The sequence below is a fragment of the Crinia signifera genome, chromosome 5 (genome assembly GCF_055691185.1).
Source record: "Crinia signifera chromosome 5, ASM5569118v1, whole genome shotgun sequence".
Lineage (NCBI taxonomy): Eukaryota > Metazoa > Chordata > Amphibia > Anura > Myobatrachidae > Crinia > Crinia signifera.
This window is the reverse complement of record NC_139221.1, coordinates 147436319-147448458: the sequence shown is the minus strand read 5'-3', so window position 1 is coordinate 147448458 and position 12140 is coordinate 147436319. Positions and strand designations below refer to the sequence as shown.

Below are 12140 nucleotides of genomic sequence, written 5' to 3'. Positions count from 1 at the left end.
CAATTAATGGGTTTCAGTATAGCTTTTGACCTGGAGCCAGAAACCCCTAACCAGTGGGCAAGCCCAGAAGCAATGATAGAGGTCTCCCTCCATCTCGCCACATCTTTAGCAGGCACTGGAATCTACTCAGCCCATCAAGTAACTACAGTGGGGAGACAAGTATGCCCTGTGGTAAATATTGAGGAACATTTCTACATATGCGGAGGAGGGTATAGTTTTACATGATTTTAACAATGCTTTGATCAAATCTTCTGTAGTGTAGTTTGGAAATTATTTATCCATTGTTTTATTGCACAAATATTTTATAATAAAAACATTAATAACATTACTTCCTACACTCAAAATGCATAAGCTTAATTATTAACATATATATACACCATCAAATATTGCACATGGAATATTTTCCATATCTTTTGGAAAACTGCAAGATATATTCTTACAATCTGTAATACAAGATATATTACAGAATATGGCGAGGCTGAAATACCGCTAATATATCTGAATCCTATATCCAAAGAGGTTATTACCCAAGGTCTCTCTATCCGTTTACCTGTTCATATTATTTGCCCACACTTCATTTCCTTCCATCTAATTTAGGTAAAAGATTCTCTAATATGTGTTTGAATCTGTGGTTTAGAATTTGTACATAAGTTCCCCATTAATTGAAGAATTTCACATTTGTTTACTTTGTGCATGGATGCCTCTATCAATTCCATGAAAGTTCATCTAGAAACATACTCATAGTAGGGTTCGATATTTAAATCCTCACTTGCTTACAGTATTTGTCTTTCTTACAGCTGCAGAAATTGCAAGGTATATTTTCCAATTTTACACGCAGTCCCTCCTGTCCTTATGCCAAAGATAGCCCATTCAACATGTACTTAATATTTTCTCTCCACTTACTGTATAGATTTATAAACCCTTTATTGCTCTGACTGCTCCATGCTGCCAATAACTCATGTGTAGCTCTGAGCATTGCTGACTGATTCAAGCACCTGAGTAAATCCAGCCTGCAGCAGAATAACCCTTAGTTGTCCTGTACCTTGCCATTCACCTGTCTAGTCTTGCTTGAGATCTCCTGAATCCATGCCTTGGATTTTTGATCTCCCTTCCTCCTTTTATCCAATCTTTGCAAGACAGGAAGGATACATTTCCTGCTTTGAAACTCAGAAGTTACCTTCAGCAACTCGTTTTCCTGACGCCTGTTTTGGATGCTTGTTGCTATCAGACACCAGTTCTGTCGCTACATTGCTCCTGTAACTGGCTTCTGTTTGTACTTCAAGCTGTTACCTGCACTTAGCCCTTGCCAGACATCCAAGCCGCAACCCAGACCTCTGCTGCTGAGTCGCTTTCCAGTACGTTACAACGATCCGGTTTCTAATCACTATCCAGAGCCTCTACTCTGTCTTCAGAAGCTATCCAGACACAATGTGTGATCCGGCTCAGTCCAGCATCTTGTACACAGTCACTGTTGGTAACCTGCCACTATCCGGTCCACAGATGTCATCTGGTTTCCAGCTGGCTTTTGCCATCTAGTCACTCAGTGCCATTAGCATCCTATCCTATCCTGCGTCCAGTTGCTTATCAGACCTTCAGCCACAGAGAAACATTCAAGTCTGCAGTCCTGAGCATCTAGCTTTCCAGTGTTCTTGGATCCTGCTTTTGTTGCCAAGTCAGGCCTGTTAAGTTTCCAATTAAGTTTTCTGCCGAGGAAGCCATCTCTTAGTTATCCTGTATCCCTGTTTCCAGTTATTCGCAAAGGAGGCCATCTTAAGTTAATCCTGATTTTACCTAGTTTTGTTCTTGCCAAAGAGGCATTCTGTTTTTTTACCCAGAGACTTTCCTCAGTTGTCCAATCTAGTGACTCTACCAAAAGGTTGTACTGTGAGGTTCTGCTATCCCCAGATTCAGTTCACTCCACTGTGCTCAGACAGGAGTTCTGTTCAGTTGACTCCTCATATACTAGGTTAACGGAGGGTACTTCCTGCAGAGGGCTGCGACCTGCTGACCAGATGCAGGCAAGTCTAAACTTCCTTGTTGTTAGACCCCGCACCTCTGTTAGGAGGTTTTGTCAACACCCTTGTTACCTAGTTTATGTGCAAACATTGTATCCACCACAGCCCACCTCAGTCAGAACTGATTCCACGAAATCCACAGTTGTGACACCCATCTGGCTCTGGGGAATTTTCTTAGATGCAGAGAGGATACCTCTATTTCTTTCTTAGTTTTTACTAAGTTCAGTAAGTCTTTTAGTGCTTGAGTTATTTTCTTAAGATTTCATAACATTAATTACTTCTAGTAGCTGACTCAGATACAGACGTAGCGTGACACATCTTGCAGGTGTCTGGCAATGGAATCCCCAGCCACCGGAAAGGGACGCACGAGGTGCTCGGATGCCCCCTTCCAATGGAGCTCTCCGCCGTCTCCACGATAATCCCCGGTTGCTGCCAGCATCCCCCTAACCCTGCCGTCTCCCTGATGTGGAGACGGGCAGGGTTTCTGATCCCCTTCGCCGAGTGACTAGGACATACATGCGTGTGATACACTTGCGTATCCCAGTCAGATGGAGTAACTCACCTCCGATGATTGCCAGCGGGAGCAATCTGTCGATTCCCAGTGCTGCATGAGAGGCGCTCCATCTGTACCTCTTCCTCTGTGGTCACTGAATAAAGGTTTGTAGAAAACTGGTTTGTTAGATGTTACTACCTTTCCACCTCTTGGGTCTCTAATTGCTGTTATATTATTACATGTTTTTGATTTATGGTCAGTGAGGCTTAGATTGATTCATGGAAAATTTGGCCTGGGTTAATAAAAATATTTCCAGCAGCTGTATATTATATTTAAATGCCTTATATGTTCCTTCCAATTGGGTTTTCTGCATATTCCCTGAAGCTTTCTGCTGTATTACCACTTAAAGTCTCGTATTTTTGTTTATTTTTCCTCTAATAACTGTTTTGGATGCTTTCCAAGACAGTATGGGGTTATCCCTATGCTCTTCATTATCTTGTTGAAATTCCTGCCATTTATTCTTAAAAAAAAAAAAATTCGAAGTCTTCAGAATTATGTTTAAGATGGATATGCTGGAAACCTCCATAAAGCATTCCCTCTCTTAAGCTGGCCATACACTTGTGCAATTTGGGCACTTTTTACGCAATTCTGATGGATCAGGCTGAGTAATCAAGTGAAAAGTAGCAAATCACATGTATCTGGTCTCTGATTCCGATGCATGGTCCCATGCACATCAGAGCCAGATATCTCAAGAGCTGTACTCAAGATTTCTTGGATCCCACTGAACTTGCTGGGATCACATGCGATATATCGAGTGCAAAAGGACCACATACGATATATGGCAGGTGATCCTGCCACCCAGAAAGGATTCTTTTAAATAATACTGATGTATCTATAATAGAGTTTTTTTATTAAAATATAGTCTTCCGCTAAAATAAGTTTGAGACAGTCCCTCTCTAAAAGCATATGATATATTTGAGTGAAAAAATTATTTTGCGCTGTATTCAGGGCATAAACATTTAATAAAGTATATATATGTATAGTTACATTTTGAGCATAATGAATCTCAGAATTGTGTATGGAACATGTCTAGCCAATATTACTGTGACTCCTCTTGTTTTTGAATTATAATTTGAAGGGGCACAATCTATGGTGCTCTTCATTTAAAGTTATCACCATTTTCCCTTTATAAAACCAATTCCCATTTTAATTTGCTTCAAATGTTAAACAACTTTTTTCCATTGTACAGAGATATTTATTCCCCCCCCCCCCCCCCCCACATTCTACATTATCAGTTTTACATTATTTAACATTTAATTTAATAATTTATATAATAAGTTGGAGTGTGTGTGTGCACGAGTGTCCGTGGCATTGCGTTCTTGTGAAATTTCACAAAATTTCACAGGTTTATTTGCCTTGATTGATGATCTGGGAAACAGATGATGAAGGAATAACTCCACATCTGATTTCATTGCGGTCATTGAGTATGAATGACACATTCTAACATTATAGTAAAGGCTTTAAACAATTAGGAGTAATTGAGGATATACATGTACCACACATCACACACATGTACACATTGTAAACACACACACACAGTACACCACATACGCACACATAGCACCTAACACACACACACATATATACTGTATGTAGCGCACCTCATACACTTACACATTAGACAGCTACTGTACACAAAACAAAAAACACACATAACACACCACATGCAGTACAACACAAACCCACATACACTACAACACACACCCTAAAACAGTATAACAAACACACAGAACACACACTTAAACATTGCACAGATACTGAAACACACAGAACACATGCACTTAAGCATTGCCAGGATATGCAAAGCACAGTACACATACATATATACGTAGCGCACCTCACACATTTACACATTGGACAGATACACACAACACACACACATAACACACCACTCACAGTACAACACACCCTCACATTCACTACAACACACACCCAAAAACAGTACAACACACAGAACACACACACTTCAACATTGCACAGTGAGCTGTGAATTTTTAAAATTAGGTTATGGCACTGTAAGTAAGGCTCACCCTTTTATGCACTCCCTCAGCGCCTGAAATTACATACCCTATAAACTATACCATTGAAAGTATAGAAATGGAGATGTGGCCACGCTCCCTTTCTCTTGGCCATTCCCTTTTCTGATTTTGTACCGATTTCTGACCCTCAGCTGTTGGAGGATATGTCCTAGGTGCTAAATCTCAGGAGTGGATGTGGAATTCATCAACACACACAAGCAATCAAGTCAGGAGCGGTGTGTTTCAAACAACAACACCACACCTGATTTCATTTCTGTCATTGAGTATCAATGCAAACACATTCTAATTATTGTGGAGGCTTTAACAAATTACAATCTTAGGTCTTTGGCACAGCATAAGACCCACCGCGCGGGCAACGCGGGGTGGGTCAGCTAGTAAAATAAATAAGACAAAGTAAAAGAGAGAATACTTAATATAATTTACAGTATATTGCCCGTATCCATTAATTATCTATTAAGCCTATTGTGATCCTATTAACGTAAACTAAAAAAAAGGCTATCTTGTAGTGTATGAGGAGTCCTTCCTTTACCAGTATATTATACTACACTCCTGTCCTTTAAAGATCACTTCATGAACCCTTACCTCCTTTCCTGTTTCTACTACTATTATATTACAGTCTCACCATATCCTGTGTACCATATTCGTATATATATATCCTCTGTGAACATTATCCATTATAATTTTACAATGCATTCCAAGTGCATTCATTTTTGTGCAACTCTTATTTTCCAAACTTTTCCTCTTCCAAACACAAAACCTGGGATTTAGCATCATTTGCCATTACCCTATAATGCTATCAAATTTGACTTTTCCGAATATTAGTATATTTAATATTCTTATATCTTATCAAGACCAGAATATTAATCCTCTCCATGTCTACTAGGGAGGATTTCCAGTATGCTCTCAGAATTTTATCCTTAGTGACATAATCCAGAAATTGCACATTTAGGGGTCTTGATTTATCATTGGGAGCTTGCCTTACATGTATGTTCTACAATGCCATTTCGAAGATTCAAAGCGATAATTATTTTGGCCGTAATGTAACTTGGCAATGCCTGATCTGATATATTTGCTGCAATACAAACAAATTGTTTCTAAATCCCTATTTTCCAGGTCATCTATTTGTGCTTAGATTGAATTTATTTTGTTTTTTTGCACCATAGTGGCCTCTTCCTCCAGTGGCCTCTATCTCACTGTTCAAGTAGTTCTATTCTGTTCTAGCTGTATTTTCAACTATTTTATTTAAGTCAGTATCTATGGAAGCTTGGATTATATCCAGGTTTTTTCTATAGTGAGTAGTAGAGTTGTTGCCATATCACTTATTTGGGAGATGCTACTTTTAAATCTCATGGGTTTGTGACCTCCTAGGTGAAACTGCAAAGGCTTTTCCCCCCTCTTCGTTGTTTACTCATTTCCACAGTTTGGGTCCTTGGGAAATATTTGACACCACTCACCTTAGAGATATACAGTAAAAAAAAGCCCCCAACAATTATAAATAAATTGTTCCGAGTACATTGTCACAGCCTAGTTGGGTCAGGCAGCTTACTGATTCTGGGCAACAGCCCCTAAATGCTTGTCTGATTAGTAACACTTCTGTGCTTCCCATAACAACTACTGTATTTTATGAAACTGCTATTTTGTATTAGTTTCTTTGAATACCATGTTTGAATTTATGTAGTGTTTGGAAATAACTCTTACACAGTATAGCCAAGTAAATGCTACGTTACTCTTGCTAGTTCGGTATATAATAGGAATATCAGGAAAACATGAGTCCCCACTTTATTCCTTAATATTATGTATGCACTAATTCAGGTTCTTCAAAAGTTTTTTTCCAGTTATCAACATTTTTATTGTTTATTCAATAAACTTAAATACTTATTAAAATGTTTTCATGTGCTTATAGGTTTAATTATCCATGAAGGAGCTGCTGTGTATAAAGTCTTCAGAAGATGGAGAGCCGTAAATTTACATTGGGATGTGTTGAACTATGACAAAGCAACAGACATAGAGGAGAGCAGCCGAGCAGTGCCTTCAACCAGTAGGACATTGTGGTTACCCCTGACAGCACTGCGATCCAGGGCCTTGGTTAACCCTACACAGTTAAGCTCTCCCCATTTGCAGTGTGGATATTTACTGTTACACCTGTTTAATAGAATGAGACCCAATCCAGAGGACTCGTTAGAGGACAATAATTCGGGTGAGGTTGTTATGAGAGTGACATCAGTATAAGGAGGAAAATGGTTCTCCAGTAAGGACTACTACAATCATTCCCCCAGCTGTGGACAGTGTTTTTGAATGTTGGTGCAATGAACCCAAAGCACTTTTAAAGTATTCAAATATATAATAAAACATTTTTTAACTTTATTCTTTTTATAGAAGCTGTTATATTAAAAATTCCGTTTTCAAATTCAAAATATTTTTGCAGTGTTTGGCTGTTTTTATTTTTTTTATACAGTATGACAATGTGATAAGTACAGATAATATTCATGTTACATTTAAATATTGATATTATAGTGTATATTGCTGTTACAGTAATGGTAGAATAAAGACAGCCATCAGACATATAATACTTACAGCAATATAATGACTGTGGACAAAGAGCCTAATTCAGACGTGTTCACTAGGCTGAGCATACTCGCTGCCTAGAGATCAGGTAAGCACCGCCCTGCCGCTGATAGAACAAATCTCGTTGGTTGCTATGGGAAACATCCCCTCTTTTCATTTTTAGAAGCTTTAGAAAATTTACCAGTCAGTGTACGATGGGCCTTATTCATAATTCCACACAGTGAAGCAATTATATATATATATATAGGTCCCAGCCTCAATGTGCACATGTGGTGGACACATTGAGAAGTCATTCACAAATCATTAATAGAAAGAAACAATTTTGTCTGATAGGTAACGGAGTGACAGCAAAAACACAGACGTATGTGACTACTTTTTAAACGTGTCTCAGTTAGTGTCTGCGATCCCGTATTCAGATAATTCCAGCCTTTTCGTTACAGCACCAATGCTGCATAACTATGCACTCACTCAGAGTCATTGTTTGCATGACCAACGTTTGATGCTACAAATGTCTACACATGCTGCACTGGCTCCACTGGATGTCTTAATGCAAGTTCTGTCATATTTTCCTACATCAATAGCTACTATACAAAATCTACAGCCGTGACAGCAAGAGTGCACACCTCTAAATCAGGGCCAATATTCTTGTATGTTCTAATTGTTTGAAGACATTTAATACTTCCGTTTTGTTTATCATCATGGCAATAAGAATAATTTCATTCTATATCTAGTTTCTATGATGGAAGTAGTTAATCGGATGTGGTATGATTCATTTGACATTAATATATTCAGCCTAACCGTAATGGAGTATGTTGGCATTAACAATGTTGACATTTTTAAGTCGTTACCATTACTGAATGTCATTGTTGACATTGTACCATGCCAGCATGTCATCTGTTTAGTTACAAACTCAATGTTTCGCTGAGATGACATCCCTTTTGATCTTCACCATAACTGGCAATCTATGGGGTGATTCAGGTTAGTTTGCAAAGCACATTTGGGCCCTCTTTCTAACTCATTTGGAACAGCGCGATTACGTGCATGTACAGCTCCGCTTTGCGAACGGCTTCCATTTGCATGGATTGGGGCGGCCTGCGGGTATGGGGGTCGCCCCTGCCAACGAATACTTTTACACAATAAATAAGAAAATTTCCTTATACAAGAGTTTCCTATTACTATTTTTGTGTTGCCAGCTGATCATGTGAAAAAAATTGCATTCAGTATGATACCGTGAGTCAAATTATGACACGTAAACCTGATCTACTGTATAACACAATATACAGGAAAATAGCCACATTTTCAGTAATACTTCAAATTATTGAAATATAGAGCACATATTACATGTAATGACCAGAAGTGACACTGATCTTGTTCATGCAATATATGAGAACAAAGTGGGTCATTCTGCAAATTAAATGTGGAAAATTAAACGCCACCCGCACAAATGCTTGCCCCCCTTTCACACGGCAAATCCCCCCACATGCATGCAAATTGATGTTTTGCATAAACATCCATTCACAGCCTTGCGTGTGGGCCCAAATTCATTTGATGGTCGCTGACCATTGAATGATTTCTTAAGTCACTCTCTGGTGACCCAGATTTGCAGCGCCCTGCTACGTGAACAGGATGGCAGCTGACATCCAGTGATGTCAGCTGCCCGCCCCCGGCACATCACAACACCATTTGCATGGGAACACCCAGTGTTTGCAGGGGCGTGACCATTGCCAGTCGCCCCACGTCCCCTGCTCGCACTGCTCCATGCAAACGGGCTGGCAACTATACAAGTGCTCTCACAGTGAACAAACACCCGTCATTTTCCAGCCAGACAGATCCGTGTTCATCCAGATTATTTATTACCATTTATTTATATAGCGCACACTCATTCCGCAGCACTTTGCAGAGAATATTTGAACATTCACATAATTCCCTGCCCCCATGGAGCTTACAATCTATATTCCCTACCACATGTACAGTACACATACATTCATTCTAGGGGTAATTTTGTTAGGAGCCAATTAACCTACCAGTATATTTTTGGATTGTGGTAGGAAACCCACGCAAGTACGGGGAGAATATACAAACTCCGCACAGTTTCAGCCATGGTGGGAATCAAACCCATGACATGTGAGGCAGTAGTGCTAACCATTACACCGTCTGTGCTGCCCACATGGTGCCATCACCCCATTATTTCATTAACCAGACAGTGTTCCAGCAGAACACTGATAGGAAATGTCTGTGAAACTTTCTAACCAGTACTCCAATCTGTTAATAGCTTCCCAGATGTCAGAGGTTAAAAACAACCTTTCCAAGAGTTAGGGCTCTCCAAGCTATAAATAGACACCCAACTTGTGACAATAAAGACCCATATGCACTAGGCGACTTTCATGTGAAAGCCGCTCAGTTTTCTAATCTGAGCGGCTTTCAGCATCATCATGACCGGCTGTCGCTCATCTGCTGGTATTACCAGCAGATGAGCGGCTTTGTGGATGTCTTTCCATAGCCCTGCGCTATGGAAAGCCATACGCCACCCGCTGACAGTGCCAGGCAGGGGGAAAGCTGCTCAGTGTGTATGCACTGAGCGGCTTTCCTCCGGGCGATGACAACGATCATCGCTGTCCATACATGCTGGCCAAAATCGCCCAGTGTGTATGGACCTTAACTATTGCAAATGAGAAGCACAGAACAAACACACTCTGCTTCGTGCGAGCAGGCACAGCAAATTGATTATTCACCGGCCACTCGCACACAGCAGTGCTGGTGTGGAGGCGGCCTGTGGTTGCTCCCATGGGAATACCTAGTGCTTCATGGGTGTTCCCATGAAAATGCTGGGCGCTCCCATGGAAATTTGCACATGAACTGGGGGCAGGCAGCTGACGTCAGAGGATGTCAGCTGCCTGCCCGCTTCCCGCTACTTCAATATAACCTACTGTAAGTACAAAAAATTTAACAGATGCACTGTATTAGGTGCTGGAAGTGTCATGGTGTCTGTTCTGTTCTGCAGACATATGCAGCAGCTAATCTTCATCGCTTTGCAGGCTGTAGCAGTGAAATATCCCCATAGCTTTAAAATACAAAGCCTGCATGGTTCCATAAAAGTTCTGGGTAGTTATTACACCCACCGTGCCCTTTTGCTGTAGCTAGAAATGTTTGACTCATATTAACCAGACTCCTGATATTATCTTACAGAATACAGAAAGGGGGGCAGTATTTATGGTGGCTCTTTAGAGAGGATTGCCCCAGAAGGTTATATAGATTGCAAGCTCGACTAAATGAGTACGTCTTTTAATTTTGTGCAGGAATTATTTTAAAATGGTAAGCTTTATTCATAATCCAAATATATAACCAACAAACTCATTAAAATCCATGATGCAGTAATATATATATATATATATATATATATATATATATATATATATATATATATATATATATATATATATATATATATATATATATATATATATATATATATATATATGAAAACCCACAACTATATATTTTATGTCCTATTACCAAACACTCAGATTTTGATTTTTTTGGGGATACTTCCATTCATTAATATTATTTGACACCTGTTATTTGCACATACTTTGTACTGTAAGTCAACATTTCAGATTTTACATGTATAGTAATATAGTTCAATTGATACTCCTACACAACTTTTGCAGAACACAAATGTACACATTGTGGTTCATGTACACTTAGTGTTAGTGCCACTCCCTTTATAGTATTATTACATACCTCTGTACTGTACATAACTTTGAGGATTTGATTGAAGCATTGACAGTCAATAGGTTGACCCTGACAAAGGTCGACATTGACAAAAGGTTGAAAAGGAAAAGGTCATCTTATCACATTTGTCTCTTCTGAGAATAAAGTACAGACCATTTGTTTGTCTCTTCTACCTGTTAGGTCAGGGATAGTTTGTGATCCTGAGTGGTATATAGGGTTGGAGTAGGAGAGGTTGATTGCAAGAATTTGGGAGGTTTGATGAAGTTCCTGCACATGGACGGAGGCACTTGGTATACTAAGGAAACTCTGGGAGATGCTGGTATCTATGGTGCTAAAAGTTGAAGTTCATTGTTGACATCATTTAAGGCTTGATTCTAGTGGCAGCCTGGGGAGTACATTTGCTAAAGATTCTAAAAATAAAGTCAGATGATGTTGCCAATAGCAATCAATCATTTCTCTATTGCATCCTAGAAAATGATAGCTAGCATCTGATTGGGCAACATCACCTCTATTCCTTTTTACAAGCTTAAGTACATTTACCCCGGGTATCATTGACTATAAGTTTTGGATTAAAACGAATCATGGTAATTTTACATTTACATATTTCCCGAACCAATTTGGTGCACATTCCAGGACGGTCTTGGCGAGAACGAGTAGGGAACGCAATGCGCATGTGCAACGTAGTGTCTCTGCACTCGTTCTCGCCAAGACCGTCCTGGAATGTGCACCGAATTGGTTCGGGAAATATGGGCGTAATATGGGCATCATGTGGGCGTACACAAGGGCGCGATTTCAAAGTGGGCAAAACTGGGTGTACACGTGGGAGTGCACGAACTGTGGTAGGCGTGTATTCGGACAGGACACCGACTGCAAGCGAACCAACACGCATGAAATATGCGGTGTCCATAAGCAAGTTTCAGTTTGCGGAGACCACTTGTTCATGCGCTAGGCATTCGGTTCGCCCAATTAGTACGCCCACACCTGAAGCACTCTCAGCTGACCACAATACAATCCACTCCCCTACTCATTAGTGATTAATTACACTCTTTTCACAGGTTCAATTGGAACCACTGACAGGTAAAAGGGCAACAATGAAGTAATACCACTTTACATGATGTAAGGGTTAATCTAAAGTGCTAGTAATGTGTTTAAGTATCAATTAGGAATTAATTGATTACATTTACAAATAAACCATTTTTTATGAGGTTGGCTAATTGCATAAGTGTATCATGTTGC

At 39.8% G+C, this 12140-nt stretch overlaps 1 protein-coding gene across 1 annotated transcript in view; it reads left to right on the top strand.

Moving 5' to 3' along the window:
• MARCHF11 (membrane associated ring-CH-type finger 11) overlaps window positions 1-7028 on the top strand; it is a 63883-nt gene extending 56855 nt beyond the window's left edge. The window contains exon 5 of the mRNA XM_083188103.1: window positions 6511-7028. Within this exon, the coding sequence (XP_083044229.1) occupies window positions 6511-6836 (326 nt within the window). The 3' untranslated portion in view covers window positions 6837-7028. The remainder of the gene's footprint in view (window positions 1-6510) is intronic.
• Window positions 7029-12140: the final 5112 nt, after the last annotated feature.